This window comes from Phocoena phocoena, chromosome 7 (genome assembly GCF_963924675.1).
Source record: "Phocoena phocoena chromosome 7, mPhoPho1.1, whole genome shotgun sequence".
Taxonomy (NCBI): domain Eukaryota; kingdom Metazoa; phylum Chordata; class Mammalia; order Artiodactyla; family Phocoenidae; genus Phocoena; species Phocoena phocoena.
The window spans coordinates 28,080,026-28,096,504 of NC_089225.1; the positions used below are offsets into that span (position 1 = coordinate 28,080,026).

General features: G+C 37.3%; 1 protein-coding gene across 1 annotated transcript in view; it reads left to right on the forward strand.

Annotated features, from left to right (window-relative positions):
• Positions 1-3,124: 3,124 nt before the first annotated feature.
• KYNU (kynureninase) overlaps positions 3,125-16,479 on the forward strand; it is a 90,202-nt gene continuing 76,847 nt past the window's right edge. Inside the window, exons 1-2 of the mRNA XM_065880600.1 lie at positions 3,125-3,225; positions 7,116-7,292. Coding sequence (XP_065736672.1) covers positions 7,124-7,292 — 169 coding nt within the window. The 5' untranslated portion in view covers positions 3,125-3,225; positions 7,116-7,123. The remainder of the gene's footprint in view (positions 3,226-7,115; positions 7,293-16,479) is intronic.

Below are 16,479 nucleotides of genomic sequence, written 5' to 3' on the forward strand. Positions count from 1 at the left end.
ATTAGAAAAAATAGATCTATGTGAAAGTTCCTATATACTGTAGGGGAGGAAAAATAATTTTCCCTCTACCCTTCTGAGTTCTTAGCTGAGATCCCTGTAATAAAAGACAGATTAACAAGAGAAAAAAAAAAAAAGTAAGTTTATTAACATGAATACCTCATGTATACATAGGAAATATCCAGGAGAAAATGAATAACTCTCAGAGCTGGCTTAGAATTCAGGCTAAATTCCCATCTTAATAGGGAAGGGAAGAGGAATGTATGCCACTTCGTGGAGAATAAACGATTTTTAGGAAAGATCAATGGGCCCTTAGAAGAAAGGATGAGAGATAGAAATAGTTTGTGACAAGGTCTGTCTGTGTGTGGTGTGGACTTGTAGTCTCTTCTGTTATAAGACTCAATCTCCCCGGTTAATGAAACTTCTGAGGAGGGCATTTATGAAAATTGGGTTCCTTTCAGATCTATCTTTAGGCAGATAAAGGGAGTTCAGAGACATCCTCTCCCTGCATTTCCTGTTTTTCAAGTGCCTACAGCTCATAATAGTCAATATGCCACAGTGGCATATTTTGTGGTGACATGTCCTGAACTACTACAGTTCTATTTTGGGGTGGCATATTATGCTACCCTTCAACATCCAAGTTTCAGACTGCAGCTTTTTATCAGTCCGTCCTCACTGGCCCCCAAGGTTCTCTTTTACTTCTACAGAACACTTTTAATAGTTGGACCTGAACTGGCCACCAACCAGCATCTTTGCCTTAGTCACATACTCGTTTTTACTTACTGAACATTTAGCATTAGAGCTTCATAGTTGGATCTGTAGCCTTGGATTCTTACAGAAACAGTTTGCTACACTGAATTTAATTTGATTAATAATACTGTGAGCCCTGACTGAAGTCTACTACTTTATGCCACACACTGGTCCAGCCTTAGTGAATAAGCCTTGAAGAGTAAATATAAAATTCACTGTTTAAGAATCAGTTTTTGAGAGAACAGACTTTCCCTCATATCTCCAATCAGCAATTTTGATGGAAGGAAATGAATCATCTTCTGAAAAAAAACCAACCTAATTCAACAGATATTTTCTTAGCTCTATTCATGGGTAAACTCTGAAGAGGATAAAATCAAATTTTCTGCCTTTCAGAGACATGTCATGTTACAGGCCAGATGACATACATGGAAATTAAAAGACAACTCTGAATTGGTGCGTTTATCCTGGCAACATGTTTCCTCTTTCTGTTTCCAAAAAGGAAGAAATTGAAGCTCACTCTGTTCTTTCTTTTCCCGCCACAGCTGGCCTTGCAGTGGATCTTTCTTTCACCACTCCTGTCACGACTTATCTCACAATCCTTTATATTTTTAGGGGCTTATGTGAGTATTATAAAGATTTTATAATGGAAAACCATTATATCCCCAGGAACAAAGAATATTCTTAATACTTTTTAAAAAATGAATGAAGGTAACAGATTAAAAAAGATAGATATACAAAATATAAGAACTAGAATGACAGCTTAGACCTCCACGCAAGTTCTTTAAAAGTGGCTATGTTAAACAATAGTTTTTAAGACAATCTTTTTATGGCATGGTCTTTAACATTATCAAAAGACTTTAGAAGAAGTAGTGTGAAAGCAAGACACTTTATCTCTACTTCTATATGTACCTATATCTGTCTCCTGTAGTTAAAGGAGTATAATTCTCCTACCAAAAGTGACACAGACTTCACCCTCAGGCTCACTTCCTGGATATTAGAACTGGACAAATTGTCTAACACTCTTATAGCATAAGGAATAAGCAAAATAGAAAAAAAACCACAAAATTTGAGATACTCTGGATTCAAAGTTTTACTCTTCCAACTTAATAAAATTAAGACACTCTACTTACTCTATAGTATTATTGTAATGATAAGGTTCATGAGATGAAATACATTTTCTTTTCACTGTTCAATTACTTGTATGAAAGTGACTTCATGTCTTTTATCCCCATCTCTCATACACTGGAGGGTAATGCTTTTGGTCTGGTTAACTAAAAAAAAATAGGGACATGTTACTTATTAACTTATGTGTCTTGGTACACTGGCTCTCTGGGTACATTGTTTTATATCTCAGTAATCTTGATGGAAAAGTACTTTTATGTCTCCATCTGATAGATGACATATAAGACTCACCACAGGTGAGGTAAATTGTCCAGAGTTACACAGCAAACATATGGTAGAGATGATTGAATCAAATAATGCTATACCTGGTATGGTGTGGGGCTCAACAACGGGTGGATGTACAAGTGAGTTAATTATTCAGGCCCAGTCTCTATCTTTGGTCTTCATTCTGAAACATTTTGCTCTTGGTTTTTGATACCTAAAAGGATATTCACTAAAAGACCCAAGCTCAGGAATAAGCTAAAGAGATAATGAAGGTAGAACAATAGATAGCCCACAGGCTTAAAGGAATAATTTCCATTCATGAAGTTTCCTAGACTAGTTTCCACTTGATCTTCAAACTCTAACTCTTTCTTCCTTGATTGTTTTGTTAACGGTTAATTTAGGAGTTTCTAAAATCCACCTATTGGGCAATAAAGTATATTCTAGAATTGAGGGCCAATATTAAACTTTCGACTAAAATGTTAATTCATTAAATATCAAACTCTACCTTCAGACTAGAAACTTACAGTGCTTTTGACAGTGGGGTACTGCCTCAAAATCTAAGTTTTCCTTATCTCCCAGAGTTGGGAAAGAACTTTTCTCCAGTCCTTAGTGTATTCCATAGCCCAAAGCAAGGAAGGATTGCAAATTTGGGGATTTAGTTCCTGGACAAACTCATTGGTTCATTTCACACAAAAATGAGGATAATCTATTTACTCTATAGGATTATTATAGGATATAGCTCACATTCTCAAAGGTCTTAGTTGGAGGACAAAGAAGTGTTTATCTAAGTGTAAAGGTCAGAGCCCCTTAGGGAGCTGCCCTAAGCAGAGCCCCTAGTGTTTGAAATAGAGAGCAGAAGCAGCATTTTGTTTAGATGTTTGTCAGTGACTGGAGATTTACAATCAGCATACACAGAGTGGGAAGAACTAAAGTTAGCTCACAGATTCCCCGGAGGGTGGAGTCTGAGCAGAAGTGCTTTCAATTTCTCACCCAGAAGTCTGGCCTATCAATTTGTAAGGAACTCTTGAGAGGTTTTTTTTTTTGTTGAAGCAGAAACACTGGGAGCTGTGGACCCCACTGGAATCCTAGCCGGTAAGCCCTGAGACACTGATATATATACTCTGTACACAAATATACATTCAGTGATTTTTCTAAAGGGATATTCTGCTAGAATTCTTGTCATAATGCTTTAGAGGTTTCTTCTGCCAGTTTCTTCTCTTTTTCTCCTCCAAATTATTTTCATAAAAACAGTGCAACACCCTAAAAGTGTTCTCACCTTTAAAATTGCGAGTTAAATGAAGAGATTTTTACCAATATAGTAAAAAAAGAATTGATGTCAATAGTATACTGCAATTCATCTACTAAAATATAGTTATAGTTGAATAAATTAATCTTGGTACTCGAGTTTAAATGGTAAGATTTGATCAAAATTCAAATTATTAAATAAGCTTTAGGTCTTTTGTTTTCTGGTAACTCTAGTTGTCTTTAGTGCTGTTAGTCATACTCAATTTTTGTTTAGAGAAGTGAAAATGTCTACTTCTTGAGTGAGGTTTCTTCCCCTTTCACTCTGTGAAATGTTTGCCTAAGAATGGAAAGTTGATACACATTTTTTCTATATAGCTAAAAGAGTTTCTTTTTTCTTTCCTGCTTTTACTTTGAGGACGGAGGGGTGTTTTTTAGGTAGTAATATTGGAGCAAATGTATTGAACTTATTAATGTGAAACTCAGCATATAATTCATATAAGCTTAGATATGAAGTATGCAGCTATGTCAGTGATGTCACTCATTCCTCAAACAATGATATATTTAAAGAACACTGTTCTATGCACATATATTAAGTAATACTTTCTTTCTCAATGAAAAGCTACACACTTTCTTCATAATTTGCTTTACCAGGTTCTAATCTTTGGACTCAAGTGAATAATTTGCTCATTTCAGGCATGAAACCTGAAACTGTGTAAAGATTAACTACTGGGTACTCATTGTCATTTACTTAACTATTTAACCTCAGACCTGTGGGTAACTAGGAGATCCTGAATTCCGTAATTCCATTAAAAATTTTTTATTTTAAGAGTTTCAGCTGTCTAAATAAAATTGAAAACACAATTTACAAAATTTCAAAAGCTAAATTGACAGTAAAATGGCAATTTCCATCACAAGGTACTAATATGAAAATATATTATGAGACTATCTTTTATCTCTTTAGAAAGGAATTTACTTAAATAATTTTATTTGATCCTAACCATGATCTTCTGAAGTAGAATTTAAGATAGTTTTACATAATATTGCAGCAGAGAAATGTTAGGAGACTCGCCTAAGACCATATGTGTACATGTCCACTTTTAAAATAAAATTAACACTAAATACATGAAGTATAAAATTTGGAATTTTTTTTTTTTTTTGCGGTATGCAGCCCTCTCACTGCTGTGGCCTCTCCCATTATGGAGCACAGACTCTGGACGTGCAGGCTCAGCGGCCATGGCTCACGGGCCCAGCTGCTCTGCGGCATGTGGGATCTTCCCGGACCGGGACACGAACCCATGTCCCCTGCGTCGGCAGGCGGACTCTTAACCACAGCGCCACCAGGGAAGCCCTGCTTCTGTTCTGTCGGAAGCTGTACCTGTTGGCAGGGTGGTACCCAGTTTGCTCTTCCGGAAAGACTATTTCACCAGCAGGTATCTTACTGTCAGTGCAGGTGAGGTTTTGACACCTGGGCTATGACAGGCCCAGAAGTAGGACCAGCACTTTAACCTTTGCCTGGCTGGGACTGAAAGGATTAAAAAGAGCAATAGCCTGTGGTGCTTTGCAGACTGAGTACAGGGCTGAAAAAAGAAATAAAGGGAGAGAAAGGGAATGAACCAAAGAAACATCGAAAGGAAAATCAAGAAACAAGATTGAAAGAAAAAGAAGTGAGAGGTTCAAGTCTTGGGTCAGGAATTCTTCTCTGCACATTCCACCCACATGCCCCGTCAAAGACAAGCACAATTTGACTCAGCTCCTCAGGCAAGTGCAGTCCCAAATTGTGAGCTCTATTATCCTTCTCTTTCATTTTTGTTTCTACTCTATTGATTCCAGAGTTTGGTCTCAAAATAGGGGAAAATGACACTGATCCCTCAGAATTGTTACAGGGATTAAATAAGAAACAAATATAGAGAGGCTAATGAGTTAATACAAATATTTTTTTTAAATGAAGTTGAATTTTATTGCTAATATGATGGTAGAAAATTAATTTGTGTATTGATTTAGATAACCCAGTTAGAGTTTAGAGTCAACCCTGATGAACTCTGAAAGTGCTGACTCTCCAAAGGAAGTCTCAAATACAAGGCAAGCTCTCTTGATTCTGAATCCCATTGAAAATGTTCCTTTAATTATTTCCTCTGTGGTTGGAATGAGGAGGGTATTCCTCTAGTAACAGTCATTAATCCTGTCAAATAATTCACCAAGCTATTTTGTGAATCTTATTCAATTGCCATTTCGGGGGGAACACTCTATCTGAAAGGCACTGCTCAGGAATGGGTTGACTACAAAGATAAATTAAACAAGATTCAGGCGCCCAGGTAGAATACAGTTCAATAGTAACTCAATCAAGCTACCATAAGTAATGGGTTTATAGTAAAGACACACTTGATAGACAGAAAAGCTCCAGGTTTTGATTCCCTCCAGACTGTGGGTCACCACACGGGCAAGAGGGTGTCAAGGCTAGATTGTGTCCTAGCCTCTTCTACTCACTTCAGTGTGGTTTTCCCCTCATTCTCCTGATGTGTAGTTGATGCTCAGCCAGCCTTTAGGTTTTTTCAGAGGAAATTGCTTCATATGTAGTTGTAGACTCATTGTGTCTGTGGGGTCAAGTGAGTTCAGTATCTTCCTGCACTGCCATCTTAAACAGGAAGCCTCTCCTATTCTTGCTCAATTTTAAAAAACTAAAACTTTGGGAAATAAAATATAAAGACTAATTACAAAATAAATATAAATATAAAACTCCATTGTCATTTATCCCTTTCCAAAATTTAAGTTTTCTTTCCAAAAGGGTGGGAAGTGTTAGATGATGACTTAAGGAAGCAGGATGTGGTTTCAAGAAAGGGTCCTGCTTTGTTCAAAGATGCTCTGGGGGCTTCCCTGGTGGCGCAGTGGTTGAGAGTCCATCTGCCGATGCAGGGGACACGGGTTCGTGCCCCGGTCCGGGAAGATCCCACATGCTGTGGAGCGGCTGGGCCCGTGAGCCATAGCCGCTGATCCTGCATGTCTGGAGCCTGTGCTCCACAACAAGAGAGGCCACAACAGTGAGAGGCCTGCATACCGCAAAAAAAAAAAAAAGATGCTCTGTATGACTGTGAAAGAGAAGTTTCTCATTAGCAGCAGCAGGTAGATCTCTTTGGTCTTCATATGGCAAAAATTACTAACATTATTTAAGATGTTTAAATACTTTTTCATCGATATTGTTTTTATTCACAATAAAGAATTTGTTAAGGTTCTATTGTATATATGTTCATATTTTTAAAACTATGATCCAAGAATCATTGGGGAGGGGAGAGTGGAGGTGGGCTAGGGAGAAGGAGGATAAGCTAGTTGGGGCACTGCTCTTCTATACTTTTCACAAAAGCATCTTTACTGTTACCTCCTAGTAAGACACCTAAAGGAAAAAGTGCTGACATTATATATGTTTGAACAACATTAATTTGGACTTCTCAGAAAATAAAAATGGAAAGAGCTAACACTTATTGAGAGCTTACTTTGTCTTGAGCACCATTACCTAATTCAGTCCTTTCAGCATCCCTAAGTCACTATTATTTTCATTATTATGTGCATGAGAAAAACTCAGGCATGGGGTTTAATGCTGATTGTTAATTATATTATTCGTGAGGTTGGGAAGATGAGAAGCTTAGTTAAAACAAAAGGTTTCACCTAAAAGCTAATTTTCTACCAAAAAAAAATGATGGTGGCTAGATTATTTTTAATTTTTTTCAAATTAATTTTTAGAGGAGAACTTATAATGGAACCTTCACCTCTTGAGTTACCAGCTAACACAGTCCGACGCATCGCATCTGAACTTAGATGTCACCCAACAGATGAGAGGGTTGCCCTCCGCCTCGATGAGGAAGATAAGCTGAGGCACTTCAGGGAGTGTTTTTATATTCCCAAAATGCAGGATCTGCCTCCAAGTAAGAATACTGGAAAGGGTTTTACTTTTCTTAATTAATTTATTAACATATTTGCTACTGCATGTGTTCATCATAAATCTTTGAAAATCATTGTTCTGTTACATAATAGAGCCATTGCATTTGTGTCCACAAAACAGCAGGCTCCTGGTGGTATTAATTCTACTTGTCAGCCTACCTTAGTCTCAGATTCTATGTGTTTCCTCTCCTCTTCTGAAGAAAATACTTACAGGGTTCTTATACTGTCATCTAGTTCTCTGAACAATAGAGTTACTGATTGAAAATTGTAGCAGATGCATTTACTTATTCTCTTAAGCACTCAGAGCTCAAAACAATTCTTCTTTAATACAGTATTAGAATACCTCTTGTTTTGTGGCACCTAGTTCATGATAATATATTTGTCTAAGAGAGAATATTATTTTGGAACTTGGACATATTAGGAAGGATGTTACATAAGTAGCCATCTTTGTGTGTTGAGGCATGTATGACTTACAAAAAATAATTAAATAAATAAAATTAATGCCTAAGAAATGCATATTGCATTTCAAAAAATTAATAAACTGACTTCGTTCTTGTTTTGGAGGATGTTCTGTTTAAAAAAAACTAGGTAGCACAGGTAAAAAAAATGAAACAATTTTTCATATTTGGCTTAGCTCCATTTTCCATCGATGAAAAAGTTTACAAGTTGAATAGAATTGATCCACCAAAATGGGTTTCACATACTTAATAATTCAGTCTAATTTCCTTTTTTCTTCAGATTAACTGTGGCGGGTACAATTTTGGATAGTCATAATCTAAGAGCATCAGCTAATATGATTTTAAGATGAGATTGGGTCACATAACTGTCATATTTGGTTTATATTTTATTATGTAACATAGGATGGCACTTTGTAATATTATGGAAGTGTAAAATAAAAGGAAGCCTAGTATCCAATTTAAAGTTGCTTACTTTCTGCCCTGCAAACCGGTTCATCTGTACCATTTTTCTAGGTTCCACATATATGCGTTAATATACGATATCTGTTTTTCTCTTTCTGACTTGCTTCACTCTGTTTGACAGTCTCTAGATTCATCCACATCTCTACAAATGACCCAATTTTTTTCCTTTTTACGGCTGAGTAATATTCCATTGCATATATGTACCACAACTTCTTTATCCATTCGTCTGTTGATGGGCATTTAGGTTGCTTCCATGACCTGGCTATTGTAAATACCACAGCAATGAACATTGGGGTGCATGTGTCTTTTTGAATTATGGTTTTCTCCGGGTATATGCCCAGCAGTGGGATTGCTGGGTCATATGGTAATTCTATTTTTAGTTTAGTTTTTTTTTTTACGGTACGCGGGCATCTCACTGCCGCAGCCTCTCCCGTTGCCTCCGTACGCACAGGCCCAGCGGCCATGGCTCACGGGCCCAGCCGCTCCGCGGCACATGGGATCCTCCCGGATCAGGGCATGAACCCACGTCCCCTGCGTCGGCAGGCAGGCTCTCAACCACTGCGCCACCAGGGAAGCCCTATTTTTAGTTTTTTAAGGAACCTCCATACTGTTCTCCATAGTGGCTGTATCAATTTACATTCCCACCAACAGTGCAAGAGAGTTCCCTTTTCTCCACACCCTCTCCAGCATTTGTTGTTTGCAGATTTTCTAATGATGCCAATTCTAACTGGTATGAGGTAATACCTCATTGTAGTTTTGATTTGCATTTCTCTAATAATTAGTGATGTTGAGCAGCTTTTCAAGTGCCTCTTGGCCATCTGTATGTCCTCTTTGGAGAAATGTCTGTTTTGGTCTTCTGCCCATTTTTGGATTAGATTGTTTGTTTTCTTAATATTGAGCTGCATGAGCTGTTTATATATTTTGGAGATTAATCCTTTGTCCATTGATTCATTTGTAAATATTTTCTCCCATTCTGAGGGTTGTTTTTTCATCCTGTTTATAGTTTCCTTCGCTTTGCAAAAGCTTTTAAGTTTCATCAGGTCCCATTTGTTTATATTTGTTTTTATTTCCATTATTCTAGGAGGTGGACCAAAAAAGATCTCGCTGTGATTTATGTCAAAAAGTGTTTTTCCTATGTTTTCCTCTAAGAGTTTTATAGTGTCCGGTCTTATATTTAGGTCTCTAATCCCTTTTGACTTTATTTTTGTGTATGGTGTTAGGGAATGTTCTAATTTCATTCTTTTACATGATGCTGTCCAGTTTTACCAGCACCACTTATTGAAGAGACTGTCTTTTCTCCATTGTACATCCTAGCCTCCTTTGTCATAGATTAGTTGACCATAGGGGCCTGGGTTTATCTCTGGGCTTTCTATCCTGTTCCATTGATCTATATTTCTGTCTTTCTGCCAGTACCATATTGTCTTGATTACTGAAGTCAGGGAGTCTGATTCCTCCAGCTCCACTGCTTTCCCTCAAGACTGCTTTAGCTATTTGGGGTCTTTTGTGTCTCCATACAAATTTTATGATTTTTTGTTCTAGTCCTGTAAAAAATGCTATTGGTAATTTGATAGGGATTGCACTGAATCTGTAGATTGTTTTGGGTAGTATGGTCATTTTCACAATATTGATTCTTCCAATCCAAGAACATGGTATATCTCTCCATCTGTTGGTATCATCTTTAATTTCTTTCATCAGTGTCTTATAGTTTTCTGCATACAGGTCTTTTGGCTCTCTAGGTAGGTTTATTCCTAGGTATTTTATTCTTTTTGTTGCAATGGTAAATGGAGTGTTTCCTTAATTTCTCTATCAGATTTTTCATCATTAGTGTATAGGAATGCAAGAGATTTCTGTACATTAATTTTGTATCCTGCAACTTTACCAAATTCACTGATTAGCTCTAGTAGTTTTCTGGTGGCATTTTTAGGATTTTCTATGCATAGTATCATGTTATATGCAAACTGACAGTTTTATTTATTCTTTTCCAATTTGTATTCCTTTTATTTTTTTCTTCCCTGATTGCCATGGGTAGGACTTACAAAACTATGTTGAATAATAGTGGTAAGAGTGCACATCCTAGGCTCATTCCTGATCTTAGAGGAAATGCTTTCAGTTTTTCAGCATTGAGAATGATGTTTCCTGTGGGTTTGTTGTACATGGCCTTTATTATGTTGAGGTAGGTTCCCTCTATGCCCACTTTCTGGAGAGTTTTTATAATAAATGGGTATTGAATTTTGTCAAAAGCTTTTTCTGCATCTATTGAGATGATCATATGGTTTTTATTCTTCAATTTGCTAATATGGTTTATCACATTGACTGATTTATGTATATTGAAGGATCCTTGCATCCCTGGAATAACTCCCACTTGATCATGGTGTATGGTCCTTTTAATGTGTTGTTAGATTCTGTTTGCTAGTATTTTGCTTAGGATTTTTGCATCTATATTCATCAGTGATCTTGGTCTGTATTTTCCTTTTTTGTAGTATCTGTCTGGTTTTGGTATCAGGGTGATGGTGGCCTCATAGAATGAGGTTGGGAGTGTTCCTTCCTCTGAAAATTTTTGGAAGAGTTTGAGAAGTATGGGTGTTAGCTTTTCTCTAAATGTTTGATAGAATTCACCTTTGAAGCCATCTGGTCCTGAACTTTTGTTTGTTGGAAGATTTTTAATCACAGTTTCAATTTCATTACTTGTGATTGGTCCATTCATATTTTCTGTTTCTTCCTGGTTCAGTCTTGGAAGGTTATACCTTTCTAAGAATTTTTCCATTTCTTCCAGGTTGTCCATTTTATTGGCATAGAGTTAGTTGTAGTAGTCTCTTAGAATGCTTTGTATTTCTGCAGTGTCAGTTGTGATTTCTCCTTTTTCAATTCTAATTTTATTGATTTGAGTCTTCTCCCTCTTTTTCTTGATGAGTCTGGCTAATAGTTTATAAATTTTGTTTATCTTCTCAAAGAACCAGCTTTTAGTTTTATTGATCTTTGCTATTGTTTTCTTTGTTTCTATTTCATTGATTTCTGCTCTGATCTTTATGATTTCTTTCCTTCTGCTAACTTTGGGTTTTGTCTGTTCTTTTTTCTCTAGTTCCTTTAGGTGTAATGTTAGATTGTTTATTTGAGATTTTTCTTGTTTCTTGAGGTAGGCTTGCATAGCTATAAACTTCCTTCTTAGAACTGCTTTTGCTGCATCCCATAGGTTTTGGATCATCGTGTTTTCATTGTCATTTGTCTCTACGTATTTTTTGATTTTCTCTTTGATTTCTTCAGTGATCTCTTGGTTATTAAGTAACGTATTGTTGAGCCTCCATGTGTTTGTGCTTTTTACGTTTTTTTTCCCTCTAATTCATTTCTAATCTCATAGCGCTGTGGTCAGAAAAGATGCTTGATATGATTTAAATTTTCTTAAATTTACTGTGGCTTGATTTGTGATGCAAGATGTGATCTATCCTGGAGAATGTTCTGTGTGCACTTGAAAAGAAAGTGTAATCTGCTGGTTTTGGATGGAATGTCCTATAAATATCAATTAAATCTATCGGGTCTATTGTGTCATTTAAAGCTTGTGTTTCCTTATGTATTTTCATTTTGGATGATCTGTCCATTGGTGTAAGTGAGGTGTTAAAGTCCCCCACTATTATTGTGTTACTGTCAATTTCCTGTTTTACAGCTGTTAGCAGTTGCCTTATGTATTGAGGTGCTCCTATGTTGGGTGCATATATATTTATAATTGTTATATCTTCTTCTTGGATTGATCCCTTGATCATTATGTAGTGTCCTTCCTTGTCTCTTGTAACATTCTTTATTTTACAGTCTATTTTATCTGATATGAGTATTGCTACTCCAGCTTTCTTTTGATTTCCATTTGCATGGAATACCTTTTTCCATCCCCTCACTTTCAGTCTGAATGTGTCCCTAGGTCTGAAGTGGGTCTCTTGTAGACAGCATATATATGTGTCTTGTTTTTGTATCCATTCAGCAAGCCTGTGTCTTTTGGTTGGAACATTGAATCCATTCACTTTTAAGGTAGTTATCAATATGTATGTTCTTACTACCATTTTCTTAATTGTTTTGGGTTTGTTTTTGTAGGTCCTTTTCTTCTCTTCTGTTTCCCACTTAGAGAAGTTCCTTTAGCATTTGTTGTGGAGCTGGTTTGGTGGTTCTTTATTCTCTTAGCTTTTGCTTGTCTGTAAAGCTTTTGATTTCTCCATCGAATCTGAACGAGATCCTAATCTTGGTTGTAGGTTCTTCCCTTTCATCACTTTAAGTATATCTTGCCACTCCCTTCTGGCTTGTAGAGTTTCTGCTGAGAAATCAGCTCTTAACTTTATGGGAGTTCCCTTGTATGTTATTTGTCGTTTTTCCCTTGCTGCTTTCAATAATTTTTCTTTGTCTTTAATTTTTGCCAATTTGATTACTATGTGTCTTGACATGTTTCTCCTTGGGTTTATCCTGTATGGGACTCTCTGCACTTCCTGGACTTGGGTGGCTATTTCCTTTCCCATGTAAGGGAAGTTTTCAACTATAATCTCTTCAAATATTTTCTCGGTCCTTTCTCTCTCTCTTCTCCTTCTGGGACCCCTATAACGTGAATGCTGTTGTGCTTATTGTTGTTCCAGTGGTCTCTTAGGCCCTCTTCATTCTTTTTTCTTTATTCTGTTCCACAGCAGTGAATTCCACCATTCTTTCTTCCAGGTCACTTATCCGTTCTTCTGCCTCAGTTATTCTGCTATTGATTCCTTCTAGTGTAGTTTTCATTTCAGTTATTGTGTTGTTCATCTCTGTTTGTTTGTTCTTTAATTCTTCTAGGTCTTCGTTAAACATTTCTGGCATCTTCTCGATCTTTGCCTCCATTCTTTTTCCGAGGTCCTGGATCATCTTCACTCTCGTTATTCTGAATTCTTTTTCTGGAAGGTTGTTGCCTATCTCCACTTCATTTAGTTGTTTCTCTGGGGTTTTTTCTTGTTCCTTCATCTGGTATATAGCCCTCTGCCTTTTCATCTTGTCTGTCTTTCTGTGAATGTGGTTTTTGTTCCACAGGCTGCAGGATTGTAGTCCTTCTTGCTTCTGCTGTCTGCCCTCTGGTGGATGAGGCTATCTAAGTGGCTTGTGCAAGTTTCCTGATGGGAGGGACTGATGCTGGGTAGAGCTGGCTGTTCCTTTGGTGGGCAGAGCTCAGTAAAACTTTAATCCACTTGTCTGCTGATGGGTGGGGCTGGGTTCCCTCCCTGTTGGTTGTTTGGCCTGAGGCGACCCAACACTGGAGCCTACCCAGGCTCTTTGGTGGGGGTAATGGAAGACTCTGGGGGGGCTCACGCCAAGGATTACTTCCCAGAACTTCTGCTGCCAGTGTCCTTGTCCTCACAGTGACACACAGCCACCCCCTGCCTCTGCAGGGGAGCCTCCAACACTAGCAGGTAGGTCTGGTTCAGTCTCCTATGGGGTCACTTCTCCTTCCCCTGGGTCCCGATGTGCACACTACTTTGTGTGTGCCCTCCAAGAGTGGAGTCTCTGTTTCCCCCAGTCCTGTCAAAGTCTTGCAATGAAATCCCACTAGGCTTCAATGTCTGATTCTCTAGGAATTCCTCCTCCCGTTCCCAGGCCCCCAGATTGGGAAGCCTGACGTGGGGCTCAGAATGTTCACTCCAGTGGGTGGATGTCTATGGTATAAGTTTTCTCCAGTTTGTGAGTCACCCACCCAGCAGTTATGGGATTTGACTTTATCATGATTGTGCCCCTCCTACCATCTCATTGTGGCTTCTCCTTTGTCTTTGGATGTGGGGTATCTTTTTTGGTGAGTTCCTGTGTCTTTCTGTCAATGATTGTTCAGCAGTTAGTTGTGATTCTGGTGTTCTTGTAAGAGGGAGTGAGAGCACGTCTTTCTACTCCACCATCTTGAACCAATCTCCATAATTTCTTCATTACATTTTTGATCCCCTTCTCTCTCTGTCTTCTAAAATCCCTATAATGTGAATATTGGCATGCTTAATGTTATCGTAGACATCTCTTAAATTGCTTTCAGTTTTTAAAAAATTTACTTTTCTGTCTGCTGTTCCAACTGGGTGATTTCCATAATTGTATCTTTCAGATCACTTTTGCATTCTTCTGTATCACTTAGTCTGTTATTCATTCCTTCTAATGTGTTTATTTTAGCTGTTGAATTATTTAGTTTTGATTGGGTCTTTTTTATATTTTCTAGTTCCTTGTTAAAATATTAGTGTTTAGATCAATTATTTTTTTCTAATTCAGTCAACATTTTTATTATCAATGTTTTGAATTCTTTGGTAAATTATTTATTTATGTTTTATTACTTTTTTCAATGGCTTCCTCTTGTTCTTTCAATTGTGGGTAGTTCTTCTGACTTTTCAGTTCACTTAACTTTGCCTCTATGAATTTACATGAAACAGTTACCTACTGTGGTCTTGAAAGGATGTTCTTAGGTTGGAGCATCCCTGTGCAGACTGCGTGTGACCAATGCTTTTGGTGGGAGAGCTGGATTTGATATGGATACTAGTCACATCTTCTTCCAGGGTGTGCTGGCAGCTATCTTATGATGTGAGTATCTCATGACTTGGTTAGGTGAAGGTCAGAAAATTCTTCCTACACTAGCCATTTCTCAGATTCCTTCAGCTTAAAACATCCAATATGCCAAGGTGCTCTATTTTTTTAAATACTTTTTAAAAAATTATTTATTTATTTTTGGCTGCTTTGGGTCTTTGTTGCTGTGTGCAGGCTTTCTCTAATTGTGGTGAGCAGGGGCTACTCTTCATTGTGGTGCACAGGCTTCTCATTGTGGTGGCTTCTCGTTTCAGAGCACAGGCTCAAGGTGCAAGGGCTTCAGTAATTGTGGCACACAGGCTCACTAGTTGTGGCTCGTCGGCTCTAGAGCACAGGCTCAGTAGTTGTGGCACACGGGCTTAATTACTCAGCGGCATGTGGGATCTTCCCGGACCAAGGTCCGTGTCCCCTGCATTGGCAGGAAGATTCTTAACCACTGTGCCACCAGAGAAGTCCAAGGTGCCATATTTTGAGGTAGCATGTCCTGAACCCCATGACTGCCAAGAGTACCAACTTTTAATAAGAAATTTTCTTATCATTCTTCAGAGAAGAGAAGCCTAGGCCCCCACAGCTTAAAGTCCTGTTTGTCTTTCATGTTGTAAAGATCTGATGGCATTAGGTCGGAGAGTGGTGTGTTATCTCTTCATTCTTGTGGGTAATTACCAAAGCACTTTCTTGATACTCTATTCCACCTATTTACATAATGCCAACTAATGCTCACATGGTGACATTTGATGTGCTTTGGAGACAAAAAACAAACAAAAAAAAACAAAACTCAACCAAGTAAAAGGAAAATAGTTTAGGATGGGGAACCACACTTTGGGGAGGCATGAGATGAGATAATTCAGTTTACAATCCACTTTTTTTTCACACTGAACACATTTTAAAAATGACTTTCTAAGTAAAAGTAACCCAATACCTATTTATCTGTAAAATCGTCACCAATGAAAGAACAAGACAAAAAAAAAAAAAAATGGGAGCAGAGATCTGGGTGGTTGCCTCCTCTTCCTGGGTTGTTGATAAGGCTGACACACACAGAACATGTTTAGCCTTTAAACTACTTATTTGAATGCTTAGTTGAAATTTGAGCCATGGTACACCAATTAAAACCTCTGGATTCTAAAAAAAATCCTTCAGTATTTGTTCTCTAGATCGACAAAGAACTGTTAATTAATCAAATTTAAATGTGTGAACAGTATTTACACCTCTTTGATTGGGTCTGACTTAAGAAATGCCAATGAAAAAGTGACGCAGGATCTATAAAAGTAGGTTGAATTAGATGGTATGCTTTTAAAAAGCCTGCAAAGATTTAAGTAGTCTAAATAAAGACAAGTATACTACCAAATGATTCAAATTTCAGCAAGAAGCTTAATCTTTCTTCCCACAGAATTAATATAAAACTTAGTAGAACACAATTATAAACTTGTGCATTTCTAGAAAATACTTGAAGCATATAGATTGGTTTGCTAATGAAATTGCATTTACTGCAATCAAGGAAAAATTATAAAACAAATCACTAAAGTTCTGATTTATTTGAATAAAAAGTAGATATAGAGAACAATCTTTGCCTACATATGTATTAATATTATATGCATACAAAGAACAAAAATCTATAAATTCAATATATCTACTTCAGATATATAAATAATAATTTAGATTTTTTTAATTTGCCTGATCTACAACACCAGGATTATTACTTGTCTAA